The sequence below is a fragment of the Ambystoma mexicanum genome, chromosome 1p (assembly GCF_040938575.1).
Source record: "Ambystoma mexicanum isolate Mex_15411 chromosome 1p, UKY_AmexF1_1, whole genome shotgun sequence".
Lineage (NCBI taxonomy): Eukaryota > Metazoa > Chordata > Amphibia > Caudata > Ambystomatidae > Ambystoma > Ambystoma mexicanum.
In genome coordinates this window covers 1,056,124,622-1,056,140,713 of record NC_090921.1, presented here as the reverse complement: position 1 = coordinate 1,056,140,713, position 16,092 = coordinate 1,056,124,622, and the positions used below count along the sequence as shown (strand labels likewise).

At 44.0% G+C, this 16,092-nt stretch overlaps 1 protein-coding gene across 6 annotated transcripts in view; it reads right to left on the bottom strand.

Moving 5' to 3' along the window:
- RIPOR1 (RHO family interacting cell polarization regulator 1) overlaps positions 1 to 16,092 on the bottom strand; it is a 713,696-nt gene that overhangs the window by 31,703 nt on the left and 665,901 nt on the right. For all 6 annotated transcript variants that reach the window (XM_069604490.1, XM_069604491.1, XM_069604493.1 and 3 more), the window contains one exon: positions 4,677 to 4,760. In XM_069604490.1, coding sequence (XP_069460591.1) covers positions 4,677 to 4,760 — 84 coding nt within the window. The remainder of the gene's footprint in view (positions 1 to 4,676; positions 4,761 to 16,092) is intronic.

Sequence of the window (16,092 nt, the reverse complement as noted above, 5' to 3'; positions counted from 1 at the left end):
TGCCCCCTATTACCTAATTGATTTACAACAAGCTGAGCCTGCACTTTATTTAAATTAAACTCTCAGCATATTTTGCCCAATGGCAGACTGACTAAACCTAAACAGATTAATCTTTTCTTTTTTGTTGGCTATTTTAGCACAAAGACTGACAACTTGCCTAGCATTTATGCTGCACTTCAACTTTTCTGTGATTCAACACATAGGGTAAGTAGACTATTTCCTGTCCCTTAGATACTAACACATGGCAATTATTTTCACATACAGCGTCAAATTCAGTGCATTTCAACCCCATGCTATTCAATTCTCTAGGTGACGCTGTCATTTCTTCAGTCAACTATTCTTCTCCCAGCTCTGCATCAGCAGCATCTCATCACATGGCATGCTATACATGCCTTTTCACTTCATAATTACCCGGTTTTGTTCTTCATTCTTTCACTCAAAGTATCTTTCTAGCATGGGTGACCCAACTACTTCTCCTTCTGACCAGTATGGGAATCTGGGGTCTCAATCGTGCCAATACATTTACTTAAAATTGGTCAATTTTATACATCTCTGTGACCATTAAGTCAATGCAACAAAGTATTCACTTTACTCTCTATGTTTCCATCTGGTGGTTTACTTTCATCATGAACCTGCTCGTTTCATCTACACTAGTGAATCATGGTACGACAATGTTTCCGACATCATTTTTCTTGATTTTATGTAACAACGCTTTTGCTTTCCCATTTTGGAATATTTTTTCTTACCAACCATGTCTATGTATTCACTTTAATTTTGAGTTTATGTATTGCTAATCATACAGCCTTGACAACGACCGTGAGGGTCGAAACACGTGTCGGCTGATTTCCAAGATTCTTTCATTTGATTTCATGATAAAGACTTACATCGTTTCAAGATTTGAAGTCCAAGAAGCATTCTTTCTTTTTACCAGCATTATTGATTTATGTCAAACCTGATTACTCAGGATCAGCGCATCTGATTCACCTTCAATCCTAATACAATTTACCTGTCCTGGTTCCTTCTAGGGGGTCCAGTGGAAGTGTGTGGATGCTGCAGATCCAATCCTCACTAATTTCCTTTAACAATAACCAATAGCGGTATCAAATAGCGCATGGTCATCTCACTACCCCTAGTCTTCTCTTTACAATGCTGGAGGTAGTTTGTTAATGCTTCCCCGAACATCAACTTTCAGCTTCAGGAACAACATTTACAGGTTGCTCTTGGTGGCTATTATGATCTGCAGCGGCGGGTTTAATTGTTCCCCCTTTCCCTTCGCTCCAGCATCGGAGGACGTGCTTTTTCGGTTGCCTCATCTCGCCTACTTTGAAAATTGTTTGAACATTAAAAACCTACCTGTTCTAGTAATTCTGACGCAGCTGTCCCTCCGCTCTTGCTCCGTCTCTCTCCTCCAGCACCATTATACCTTCAGGTGACCGAGCGCTTAACACATTCCAATAACATAACATCCCCTGTTTTAAAAGATCATGGAGCCTCATGAACCGGTCTAGTATTGTGCTTCACATTTTTTTCCTTCGCCATGAAACATGAATATGATATTGTTGCCATCTCCAAGTGATGACAGGAGGAGAGTGAAGCATGCCAGCAGTAATAATTCAGTTAAGACCCTGACCAATTCTACTTGCGTCTATTGACTTAGATGTGACCTCTAATGGTGGCGAGGGACAGATTCCTTGCCCCAACGACCAGACAGCCAGGGCCAGCAGCGGTTCACTTTATCCACTTATAGCTCATTTGGGAAAGCCTCCAAGGAAGGGCAGCCTTGGCAGGATAGGTCTCACCACAGGTTATCTGATCTATCTGTCACAGGGTGATGACCTCTTGTACCTCTGCCACTGCACGAGTCCCTTCATGCCTGATCAGCAGAATCGGATGCCCCAGCTTATAGCAAACAAAACTGGCGCTGTGGGTAGAGTGGTGCTCTGTTCCCAGATATCCCACTCAGTACTGATCCAGCACCAGGGTCTGGTGACTCCAATGATCCTCCAATCAGGTAAGCAGAAGATGGGGTGCCAAAGCTCTACATGCCACATCCACCAATGACTGTGGTCCACAACACGCTGCGCCCTCCTATGATTTAGGATTGTGTACAGCTGTGGGCACCATCTTGGAGGGCCTGTACCGCTTCACTTCCAGAACAGTGGTCAATCGAACAGGGCAACTCTCTGCTCCTCAAAACCTCTTTGAGTCAGTATTAGTGTGAGTTCCCTTTCAGTGGCCACTGGGGCCCTGTTCAGGCGAGGTCAGGGTCTAGGGGCAGAGACAAAGAGGGAAAATGGGCTGCTGATCTCCAGAGTTAAAAGGAAGTGCTTCTACATGGGTCTCGCACTTACCCCTTCCCCAATGTGTACAGCTTTTTGCTTTCAGGAATATAAATGGCCTCTTTTCATTGAGTAGAACGATTCTGCTGTCACTCACCATCCAACCTAGGCTATTCAAAGCTTCCTCTGCACCCCCATGGTATTTTCATAGCTGATTAATCTGTGAGACGATGTTGAGAATTCAGACATACTGTTAGGACTAGATTTCTATACTGTGGCCAGGTGGACAGTTATATAGGAGACCAACCTAGTTAGTGACAAACAACTCTGGGAGCTGTAGCCAAATCTGTTCAAAGTAGCAATGGTGAGTGGTCAAGGCTAAGTCTCAAGAAGGGGTGAGCCTGGTCAAGGGTACACAATGTGTCCACAAGGTAAGTAATCAAAGACTACAATTAAACCAGTAGTTCTAAAAACACTATATTTATGGCCAAGCAAACACTATAAAAATGACCATAAGCAGGTAGCACTAGCACACAAACTAATGGTAAAATACATATCTACAATCCCAGTAGCCAGTGCAATAAAACCACAATACCCCCACCCCACAATACTGAAAGGCAAGGTATGGTAAGATTTTTAATGGCAATCCACAAGAGTAACAACCCTAACCTTAACCAACACTAAGTTGACTGGGGCCTTGTGCCCTGAAAGTCCACACATTTCCAGGTAGTTTTGTAAGGCTGGAAAAAGTTAGGAGCAGAGTCTTGTGGATGGGAAAACAGTTCCAGAAGTCAGTTAAGTGTCTATTCTAGTGAATGAAACTATCTCCAACTTTCAGAGTGCTTGCACAAACAAGCAACGGCAAAGCCAGACTACAATACAAGTTTTAAAAGTGAGGACAACTTTTCAATGGGGAGCGAGGGGGGGGGGTTCAGGTAAGTATAACTAACTCACCCCATACTCTGGTTTCTCTTGGGATTTAGCAGGTCTTTAGAGGGTCGACAAAGCCGCGTTTCCTGCTGTTTTTTCTGGACCAGGTTTGATGCTGGTGCAATTTGTTCCAGTTGAAGAATGCAGCCCAGTCGGGTGCAGGCCTCCTCTCGGCATATGACTCGAAGGGGGAAGCAGTTTCTAGCGACTGTCTCCGTTATAGGGTGGAAGGAGAGGACACAGTTGTTGCGGTCAAAGTCAGCATTGCATCTCGGGTCCCTTGGATGTTGAACCACCAACATTTCGCAGAGGTGACCTCTCTTGGATGAGCTGTGGATCCCCAAAGTTCCAGGCCAAAACGCATAACTGCAACGTCTGCAGCACGGTAGCCCAAACCTTGAGCTGGTCAGCTACAGATTGGCTCAGATGCACTTCCGAAGGCTCTAGTTCACACGACACCAAGCAGATGTCTGGAATGAATGTTCTCTCCGCTCCCAGGATTGGAACTCCAATAAAGGACTTCTAAAGATGTCTTGTCAGACAAGGCTCTTCCAGGACAGCTGCAGAAGTTGGTCACCAGGCCTACTTTGGAGGCGTCCATGGTCTCTTCACTCGTCGTCAGCAATGCAGGATAGAGGGCTCCTTCCAGGATCTCGGAGGCATGGCTGCAGGACTCCTTCTTATTGAAAGTCAGGTGAATGTCCAAACTAGGCCCTCCAATGGCAAGGCCTGCCCCAGTCATGCACACCAGCAGTGTTCCAATCAAGGACCACTGTGGATCTCATGCAAGCATGCACACCAGACATGCAGGCACCAGTATGTGGATTGGGAGCAGACAGTCCCAGCCCAGACCACCTCCTGAGAACAAACACACATGGCCTAACGAAAAGTATTACAAAATATGTCTTTAGGCACATCCAAAAGTAACCAAAAACCCCTTTGAGTGTAGTCTACGGTCATAAAAAAATAACCCCATTGCACAGCATTGTTCAATGCACTGTGCAATGATAAAAAGTTACCAAAATAATAGATAACATGCATCTAAAAAAGGGAATCCGTTTCCCAGTACTAACAGCCTTAAGGACTAGTCAGCTTCCCCATAGAAATGAGCACAAGTGCGCTTAACTTCACTGTAAAAAGTCAGGAGTTAAAAAAAAAGCACAAAAAAAACATACCTCATGCAATTTTGCCCCCTTCTCTCTAACACTAGTTGTATGTCAATGTTACTACCAACATAGTTCTCTTTCGCAGGACTGATGTAAATAAAAGATTTTAGATAGAGCGTTGGTGTTCGGCATGTGCAAGAGATGGGCTGTTTTCCAATTCATGCATCAGGACAACGCCCTGCAAGGTGCTGGAACTGGAGAGGGTGCGCGTCATCCACATGCTGCGCTCAATGTGCTACTGCCTCAGTCCGTCACAACTCACACGCTTCTATGGACAGACCTCAGTCTAGTAGGTGCTTACCTTGACACATCCCAGGGCCGCACAGCCAGCAACACGTGTCGGCACCTCCTCATCCTCGAGCTGTTCCAAGAAGCATACCAAAGCCTGCACGATTTAATGCAAAGGAAATGCAAACAAGATCAATCCAACTGTATTGGCCCAAAAGCATTTTCATATAACTGCACTTGTTGAGATCACGAACATGCACAATGCCAGTGATCGGCTGTGCACACTGAAAGAGCGACATATACTGTTATCTTCAGCTGCAGCGCGCACACACACACACACACACACACACAAGGAAATAACTGTTATGCATCTGCATCCTCTGTATCCCCGGAAGATCGATGGGACACTTCGATGATTGGGAGGACCCAAAAGTCTTATATTCAGAGTTGTGCAACTGTGGAGGGAAATTATTGGCTCGACCTGCATCTAGCTAAATGCACGAGCTAACACTACGACAGCCATAACACTGCCATCTGATGGGACGGTTTGATAGCTCGAGTACGTCTTTTATTTTATATTCTGATATTTTTCTCTTTTCTTTCTTGCTTTTTGGAACAGAAATTAATTTGGATGAATGAATGAAAAGTTTGTAAAAAACGAAATCATTTAATAAAAATAACAAAAATTACCCTTTATGTGACAAGTGACCTGTTCATGGGATTGTTTAACAGAGACCTGGGGCGCTAACTTACAATGACATTGTGGAAGAGGTGGGCTCAAAGGTGAAAGCGTACAAGATATCTGGTGAACCGAGGTCCTGGCTGGTCGGCAAAAGGGAAAGTACTGCTTGGTTGGGCATGGAGGACACGGTTAGCAATGGTATAAAACAAAAGTGAATCAAGTCAAAGGTATTTTGTTCCAACATAATGGTGAAAAAAATGCTTGAATGCGTTATTGAGGAAACCAGCATTGATTACTGGCAGATTATTAATGCGCACAAGAGAGCCCAACAGTATGCCCAGACCAATCCGATATCTGAATTAGAGTGGGTGTCCCATTTTACAGCACTATTCAGCTGCATTTCTAATAAAACGCGTGTGCACCTTGTGCCGGTCCCTTGGACCCTCTCTTTTGATGAAGAGGATGTCCAGATGATAATTTAAAAAAGGACTCCCGGCCCCTGGTCCGGGTGGGCTATGTGAGAAGATTTTCAAAATCTGACCCGGCGAGGTGGGCATCCTACCTGTGTATATTATTCAAGAATATTCTTGCAGTACAGAAATTCCCCTCAACCTGGCATTGCGCGCACGTACTTTTTTTTTTTTTTTTTACAAAACAGAATAAATTGGACACCTGCAATTACCGCCCATTTGCCCTGTTAGATGCCAATCAAAAAACATTAGCATCATTGGTTCCAAGGGATCCAATGTTATGGGTAGAAGAAAATGATATCCTAGAACCATTTCAGGTAGACTTCAGGATGGGGGTTGGAACTGTTGCCCATCGGGCACTCATAGGTATGTTCCATCTGTTGGTTATTAAGGACCAGCCTGATATTTACATCGCTAGTATTGACCTATCTTTGACCTTGAACACAGTTAAGCACGAGCGCCTCTGGTGGAAGTTGAAACAGTGGAACATCCTCCCCCTCCCCCCCACTGCATCTAGAGTATTCTCATCAGAATGCCACATTAAGAGTTAAACATGTTGGATCACCTTTCTAAACCAATTAGCACTGCACACAAGGGAAAGTAACATGGGCCCCGGGCAGTTACCCTCCGGCGATGCCCGTGGAACGGGGTACATAAGGCCATTATAGCACCCGCCCCATGGCCTGGGACAGGGCTAATTTACAATTATTTTTGCTCTGTGAACTGGGCGCATCGCGGTGTTCCATTCACAGCACGAAAATACTGTTCCAAGATGGCCACAATGGAGAGGGAATAAAGGCCGTCGGGGGCAGAGGGGAAGGTGTGGCTAAGTAAGGTAAGTTGGGGGGGACAGAGGGAAGATGGCAACTGGGGAAGCTAGCCGTCAGGCAGCATGGAATGCGGGCTTTCACATAACCACCTGATTGGCTGGCTCCGCCAGCTAGAGTGCTAATGAAAGAAAGATGAAACTCTACCGTTTTCAGACCGTAGGAGGCGGCAAGAAAGAAGCTGGTATTTAGCGAACCAGAAATTGCAAAGTGTTGAGAAATTACCATAATTGGGTTTTAAACTTATGTCTCATCCTAATAAGCAAACACTATTTGATATGATAAAAACCAAAGCCAGTGCTCTGTGTTTTCAAATGAGGCACTTTTTAAATAAATGTGGAAAGTTCACAATTTTAACAGTTCGGAAATACTATGCTGGCAAAGTACTTCCCGCTCTTCTTTATGGCCTGGAGACGTGTACACTCTTCCTTGTTCCAGTTTAACTTTCACCCATGGAGAGGCAGTTTTGGTTTCCCCTCCATTAACGTTGTTTGCAGTTTTTGGAGAGCAGGCGTGTGGCACTAGTAATCCTTTTGTAGAAGTTTCGGCTACAGGACTGGCTTTGTGGGGACGAAACTTGATTTAAGAAATGGCGGCTTTACGCACCCTTAATTTTAATAAAATGAAACACTATTGGTGTGATACCCGGACTCCTCTCTAAATATAAGCGAACTGCTGTTTTGTCATAAGCAACGGGGGGCAATGCTGTTATATCTTCAACGCTTTCCTTACACGACTGCTAGAGCGACTTATACGCGCTTTCGCTTGAACTTTAAACTCAGGATAATCTATTTATGGAATAAAGCGGGCACTGACTCTCTTAGTTGCAGATGTTGCTCCTTTGAAGCCGAAACATTTAAATATCTGGTATTGAAATGTGTGTATTTTAATGTGAAGCGTGTATACCATTTTGGACGATCTGTTCACTCCACGGATGTTGTATTGAGTGGCGCGCTTTGCAACAGTGTTACAACACTAGCTCCATGTCTCTAATTTTAGCTCCGCTGTGTTTCTTAAAGGACACTGGGTTGTCCGAGCGATTTTAGGTTCGTTTAGATTGTATTGAATTAATGAATTGTTGTAATGATAGGATTGCATTGTTATTAACTTTGTATTGATTTTATTGCCATGTGTCGTATAGATTGAAATGTATTGGCGATTGGTTTTTGTTGTTCTTTGTGTAATGTTTATTTTGTAAACCAATCGCGCAATACAACATTTTTTTTAAAAAGGAGGTCACAGAGCCCCTATAATGCCATGCAGACAAATAGGCAGGTCCAAGTTTAACTACTATCCAGAAAGTTCAACATGCAGATCTGATGTCAGCAATTCACAAGAAATGTGAACATGGCTCAAAGGACAACCACTGTTCAGACATCAACTATCCTAGGAGTGCGGGATACCTGTTTTGGGAGGGAGGCAGATGAGAATTAAGTTCAAGGAAGCCTTTCTCAATGGCAAATGCCATTACAATTGCCACTCGGCCTGCAATTAAATGTTCACCTTTCTTTTTTTAAAGGTTTGGACAGTATCGCTGCCCAGCAAGACACATTTCTTGTTAAAAGGCAAATGTAACTTGCAGGGAGGACAGACACATGGTTGCTCATATATACTTTCCATTATCAGCACAGCGGTTTGGGTCCTATCATAAATATCATGCATTAATAACCCAAAACGAAATACATCTCCGAGGGCCGATGCTTCCCCACTCCTGCACTAAGGACATGTATGCACCAAATATCTTCATCGTACAAGAAGTCCATCAACAAGCACAAGAAAAGTGGCAACAGATTGCTTGGGTGAACTTTATGGACTGTGAACCCAAGCCCGACTTTACCCCACACCTACATGAATAATGACCAGTCAAACAGATTTCCAAGACCAACATTTGACACTAAATGGAGCACAGACTTTAGCCTTGATGCACCCCATTAGTGTGGGGCAGAGGAAGAACGACACAGTTTATGCCTGTCACAACAGGCATTGCGGGAGCAGACAGCAACCAAGCTGCCACAAAAGAACACAAGCAGTATTCTGTAAAAATCAACAGCATTCGGACTGCCAAGTCCACCAATGGCAAGCAATGTAATTACGATGAACCGCTGAGAACAGTAGGAAGATACCATGCTTTGATATTCCCTGCAATGTCAATATGAGAAGAAAAAAAGACTGGCAGATTGTTGCCCATCAAAAGAGGTGCAAACTAACTGAAAATGCTCAAGTGGCATAAAAAGTAGCCCCTACCCTCTCTAAGATGAAAGCCCTTTCTTCACAGTTATGAGGGGTAAATGATACAATCATTCTGTACTGTTGTTTTGGCATGCAATATGAAACCAATCCAAATGTGAGAACCTCACTCAGACAACCCTAAGTACACGAATTTCCATGCCGACCATCCATGTATATGATTGGGAGGGAAAAATTAGTTAATTTAGGCTGGAAAAAGGGAAACGATACCAAAAAGGTGGGGCAGGGAACGATGGGGGATGGGTGAGAGCAAATGAAATAATGGGGTTGAGCTGCATTATGGAAATTCAAGTTAAACAATCAGGTTTGCTCATTTTCAGGGACTTACAAATGGGTCACTGATCCGGTTTAATAATAAAACAATCTCATCTTTCTGCCTTGACTCCTGCAACAGTTTATATCTGGGTGTCGTCTGTAACATGTACATAATTCTAGATGCTTATAGTCTGCCACATAGGTGGACAAACACAATGAAATTACTTGCTAATTGACTACACTGCAAAAGCTGTGTGATGAATTGCGGGATTCAGTCACTTCTCCCCAGGGGGGAGCCTTTCCTTGTGAGGTTAGGGAGGTGAGCCAACTACGCAATATTCCTCCTGGAGGTGGCAGCAAGCAGGAGCTCACATGGAGTGACTTCCCCCATGGTGACAAGGACTCCCGATTCGAGGAGGATCTCCCTTTTCATTTCACTTGAAAACCCATCACGAGCATATCAGTTGGCAGAACGAAATACAATTACCTGTCTGATACTGTGACAAGGAGAAATCAAGGAGTTATAAAGAACAAGTATCTTAAGTACTGGCACACAGAAAATCAAAGAAGTCATAATGAGTATAAATCAAAAACAAAGAAAGGACTCCCCACGAGAAGCTGGGGAAGCCCCAGAACAGCATAATAAAAGTGGGAGGAGCAAGAGCCATAGAGATAGAGACCCGGGAGTTTTGAACCAGCTGGCAGAGGGAAGCTGGTAACTCGGGAAGAACTCTGCTATGCAAGCCAGCAAGCAGTTGGAGAAAGGAGGTAGGTGAGGTGCACAGACCAAGAGACAGGCTGGAGAGAGTCAGTGAGCTTGGTGATAGACCCAGGAGGGACACTCGAGAAGGGCAAGAGAGGAGCTCCAACACCGCCCTGCCTGAGATGAAGCACAAAGGACAGACCCCTGAGAGTCTGTCAAATAAAGGAAAAGCACAGAAGATAACTGAAAGAGAGAAGTGAAGGCATAAAAGGGAGGAAAAAATAAATACCTTCATCGCCGATACCACACAGAGACGCCGAAGTGTGTTGGAGGAGGTGAGCAGAGGTGAAGTACTGACCAACCATGGAGGACAGAGGGAGAACGGCGACTTGGTGATGCAGCCTCACTACAATAACGGGGAGAGCGGGAGACCCGGGGAACAGAGTTTATGCAACAAATAGAACAATTGGAGTAATCGTACTCCTCTCAGTGAGAGACCATATACTAGTAAGAGTGAGTCTTTCCTGGGCCCAGCCTCCACGTCCCAGTGAAAGAACAAATACTAAACAGAAAAACTAATATAAAGACTGGAGTAATCGTAGTTGTCTCAGTGAGAGACTACAAACTAAGAACAGTGAGACTCTTTGCTGGGCCAAGCCTTCTCATCCCAGTGAAAGAACAAATAATACGTAGAAAAACGAATATAACAAGTGGAGTAATCATACTCGTCTCAGTGAGAGACCACATACCGAGAAGAGAGACGATCCATCATGGGCTCAGCTTACTCCCAGTGAGGAATCCAGTATTAGATAGGGAATACTTATTCAGGGACTCCTCCTTCTCATCCCAGTGAATGGCCAAATGTCAAGAAGAGTGAGGATCTTGCCTGGATACAGTATAACTATCCTAAAGAGGGGTTACACGACAAGAAGCGTGAGACTGGTCACTGGGTACATCATGGGGATCTTAGTGAAGAAACAATCAGAAGAGTACAAGTGATATAAAGAAGAGATATACTATTGATGAAACCGGTATCAGAGAAAGACTGTCAACTCCAATGGAGAGGAACAGAGTAAAGGGACATTCAGGTGTCAGAACACCTAGCGAGAGGAATTTGAGAACCAGATAAAGGGGCACGAAGAAGTCTCCTAAGAGAACTAAAAGACCTGGTACAAGAGATAGCTAGAAGCTATATGACGATCCTGTATTGACAGAAACTTGCTAGAAAGCAACCCTTGTCTTTAGTTGTTTATTATAAGTGGTAGGGTCAGCGCAGACTAGTATTGGTCGGAGGACAGACATTTGCTTTGGACTGACAACGAGCACCAAAGTTTTAGTTGTATTAGGTAGGTAAACCCTTAGATTAGGGAAAGTCAGGCATTTTCTCATTATTACCCTAGCCTGCCTCCTCCTTCTTACCCTCCAAAGCTGCCAATAGCAAAATGGAGTCAAAGTTCAATTTACAGCGTTCTGCTTCTCATGTAGAGCTTCTAGTTCCAAACACCACTCTTCCTCCGGAAATGATTTAACAGGTATCTTCCCTCACAATCAGCAAATTATTACACACAATTCCTCCTAACGGTGGCTTCCTGCTTTCATGATCAAGAAAAATGAATGTCTTCCCATTGTTGGGCGTTACCCAAATGAAACACTACCTGTGCACTGAGGAACAAAACACTGCCCCTATCAATTTAGGGGGACAATACAAAACGATAGATCTTCTCTCAACATGAGATGATTTTGTTCACCTGGTTAAATGATAGGCATCTGGCACTGTGATGCCAATGTTGGGCAGGCCAGATGCCTTACAGTGACTCATAATATGACATGGCACTACATAGGAGCATGAGCCCTGACGAGAGATTTCAAGCGGAAGTGAAATATATGCACTATTCCGCCTAACAATCGAGACAGTCTATGGACCTAACAAAAACGACCCTGATCTAAGCAGGTGAGTTCAGTGCTCAACTTCACTCAATACGCTGTAGAGGAGCGGGTGGACAGATTATCCCTAACTCCCGCCCCTCACCGCCATCATACTGGAACAGAAGGAGAAGAGCTTTATATGGGACTCTGTGTGTTCTGCCTATACCGCATCGAGTGTAGAAGAGACGATGTGCACTCAGACAACCGTTTCAAATGTACCCTCGCACAGAGAGTGGAAGGATATTGTGTGGAAGAATGTCAGCACGCACCATTGGAAATCATGTAGTGATGAGAGAAATCTGATCAGGGCAGAGTGATGTCTTGAACAAGATATATACGAGGACATACTGAAACGATATGAAAATACTTAAGAGTGACAATGTAACTGAAGTGACAAGATAAATATGTACAAAATGATAAATTAATCATGTATTCAAACGAAGATAAAGTAAATTGCTGAGCAATAAGTGTAAATACGCAGCAACGCAAGATAGAGGAGACATATAGGCTTGCTATAGAGGAAAAAGCAATGTGGCAAGGACGGCCATGACAAGAAAATGGACGACAGCTCGTGTAAGAATTCATTCCAGCTACCTCGGAAACAGACCAGGGTTGCAGAGTCAGGAGATGTTGGAGAATTAACTTTGTGTGCAAAACGAAGAGTCTGTGTAGGCCTGGGATCAAGGATGCTATTTGAGGAATAGCTGCGAAGCACAAAGGGAGGCAGACGGATAAGTCATGGGCGTGAGACATATTTCTCTTAGATTAAAGAAGAAGAAAACATGTGCAAGTACTTGTACATCGTGACAGTACTTGGTGAGAAAGGTAGCCAAGTTGGTCAGAACGAAATGAAGAGAAAGCAGTGTCTGGGACTCACAGACACAGGGTATATTCCTTGTGATTAGATTGGCAAGAGAGTGAGCCAGGTTGAGATGTCTTCCTCATGGCAATGCTTAGCAGGAGAGTGTACCAGGAGAGGGCCAAGCCAAAGAGGAGGAAAGGAGGATCTGAGATCCCTTTAGCATTGTGAACTACAAACCAAACCTGATAAAAGACCAGGGGAAGGGCGTCAGGCCCCCTGACATTGTGAACTGCAAACCAATCATGCGAAAAGGCCAGGGGAAGGGCGACATCCCCCTTGGCATAGTGAATTGCAAAGTAAGTCTGGAAAAAGGGCAGGGGAAGAGAGTCATTCCCCTGGTATTGTGAACTATAAAGTCTGCCTGAGAGGAGGCCAGGGGAAGGGAGTAATTCCCCCTCGTATTGTGAAAATACTGAGAGCAAGGTACCTGGAGAAGGGAGGCATTCCCCAGGAATCTAAAAGTGAAGAAAACTATGGGCAATAAGGAATGTTGATATTTGAGTTGAAACGTTAATCTGGAACATTGTTGTGTGTCTCAGAAAGGGATCGAGACCTGGGGAAGGGAGGCATTCCCTCAGATAAAGATCCAACTTAAGAATTAGAACTTTACCCTTTTCTTTCTTTTTTGTAAATGTGGTTTTATAAACATTTTTAAATTGAAAGTCACATTACAGAACACAATTACATAGCGAAAACAGGAATTCCAATAATGCTACAGAATAATTTTTACATGTTTCTTCCATCCAGCTATTGTAGTCTTACATGACTTTTTCCCCACTCCCATTTTCCCTCCCCCCTCTCCCCTACAGGTCGAACAACAAAGCTCTTGGTCGTCTTGGCGTGTTCTTTTAAAGGGTCACAGTCTTTTTAAATGTTTTCAAAATGTATGGATTTGTTTCAGGACAATTGTCCGTGAGGCTGTTGCATTTCTTCGCTTTGATCACCTAGCCGCCTCGTGTACATTGTAGTTGTAGATTTTGGCTGGCTGGTCAACGGAACAGCCCGTTAGGGAGGTGTTCATTCTTGTAGTCCATCCATATGGCCTCACACTGTGATGACTTCCCATGCAATGATGCAGTAATCAGTTCCATTATACATATATTGGTGGCAACATTAATCCATTCATTCTTGGTGGGGGTGGATTTGGATTTCCATTTCATTACAAGTGTTGCTCGGGCAGCTAATAACAGCTGAGGCGCTAGGCCTCTAATCTTATTCCAGTCTTCCTCGTCCCTCTCGAGACTAAACAGTATAAGGTAGAGGTTAGCCACCCGGGATATGCCATCTATGTCCTTGATCCATCCCAGGACTTCATCCCAAAAAATCTTTATCTGGGCGCATCCCCACCACACGTGCCAATAATCTGTGTTTTCCCCACACCCTCGCCAACATTTTGGGTTAGCTGTTTGAAACATTTTGGAAAGCCGGACAGGGTCATACTGCCATCTGTGTAAGAGCTTGATAGCGTGTAGCTTGTACTGATTTGAAATAGATGTGTGGGTGGCTGCGTCACATATTGTTTCCCACGTGTCTATGCTAATCTGTTCGCCTAGGTCTCTTTCCCATCGGCCTTTGAGCGTTTCTGTGGACCCTCCACCCACAATAATCAACTCTTTATACAGTGCCAATATCTTCTCAAGGGTAGTGAGGTCTCATTAGTTTGGGCTTCCATATTGGTTTCGTTAGGATACCTTTTATTTGTATATATTGGAATGTGGACAGAGGGCCTATTCCCAGAGCTTCCGTCAAGTCTGGTAATGTTATAAATGAGTCTTTTCTTTGTAATTGCCCCACTCTCTCCAAGCCTGCCTTGTACCATGATTGAAATCGTTCTACATTAGGGATGTGGTTATTGATACCACGAGACCATAAGTGGCTTAGGGGGGATGGCCATGTGGTGATTTTATGCATGTTTGTGCCCTTTTTTCAGATGTCCCATATGACACTCAAAATTGGGTGGCCTTTGGTTCTAATATGAAGCCTTTTCCTGGGAGACCACAGCCATTCAGATATTGTGGCAGGTGACAGGTAATGGTTGTCCATTTGAACCCACTGGATGGCTTTGCGGTTACGTAAATGAGGGATCAGTACCCAGAGTTGGGATGCTTCATAGTATTTTCGTAGATCTGGGAGTCCTACCCCACCTTTATCTTTTGGGAGTGTTAGGGTATCATACGGGATTCTCACTTTCTTCCCTTGCCAGAGGAATTTAACAATGGTTTTCTTGGTTTCTGTAAAAAAGCTTCTCGGCATCTTAATGGGTAACATTTGGAAATGATATAGAAATCGGGGGAGGCATACCATTTTGATGGCGCTAAGTCGTCCCAGCCAATATATCGTCAGTTTGTTCCATCTAGTTAGGTCTGCACGAAACATTTGAAGGAGAGGGGGAAAGTTTGCTTCGTAAAGATCGTCTATACATCTGGTAATCTGTATACCCAGGTATTGTAATCTAGTATGTTCAATCTTAAGACCTAGTGTGGAGAATTTTACCTCATTTTCTTCTTTTTGTCCTTATAAGGGAAAGAGTACCTATTTATTTTTATTTCTTTTGAACCCTGAGAGCCGACCATATTCCTCTAGCATTGATAGTGCTCGGGGGATGGATGTCATGGGGTTAGTGATATGCAGGAGTATGTCATCAGCGTAGAGAGCTGCTTTATATTTTCCGCCGTTCCTAGAAGAATACCTTCTAGCATGGGGTCTGTTCGCATGGCTTGTGCAAGGGGCTCTAGGGAGAGTGCAAAAAGTATAGTAGAGAGGGGGTATCCCTGACAGGTTCCACGTCCCAGGTTAAACAATCTGGAGTATTCTCCATTCACAAAAATAGATGCTTTGGGAGCCGTGTCCATTGAGTGTATTGTTCTTCTAAATATTGGGCCTATACCTATTTTACGTAGCACTGCTTTCAGAAATCCCCATTCTACCCTGTCAAAGGATTTTTCTGCGTCAATCGAAAAGAGGACTGGGTCATTACTTAATGTCTGTGATGTGTGGAGAAGATGAAGGGTCTTACGCATTGTATCTGCTCCCTGTCTCCCTAATATAAACCCAACCTGGTCAGAATGTATTAGCTGTGGCATTAATGTTTCCAACCTCGCAGCTAGGACCCTCGTGTATATTTTTGCGTCTAGGTTGAGCAGGGAACTTGGGCGATATGATCCACATTTTTTGGGGTCCCTCCCTTCCTTAGGAATCACTGTAATCAGTGCACCGGTGAAGGAATCAGGGGCGTTCCCAGTTTTTTATTACTTCATTAAAGAGTTCGGTCATAAATTGCGTGAGTTTTGTGCTTAACTTTTTATAGAATCCCGCCATATAGCCATCCTCCCCCGGGGATTTGCCCAAGGTTAATCTCTTTATTGCATCTTGGACTTCTTGTTCAGATATAGGGGATTCCAGCTGTTCTGAATATAGTCTCAGTATTTTGGGCATATTGATCAGGGACAGGTATGAGTGTTTCTGATTGGTTGTGGTTTGTTTCTGAGGAATATAGGCTCTCATAAAAGTTAGCAAA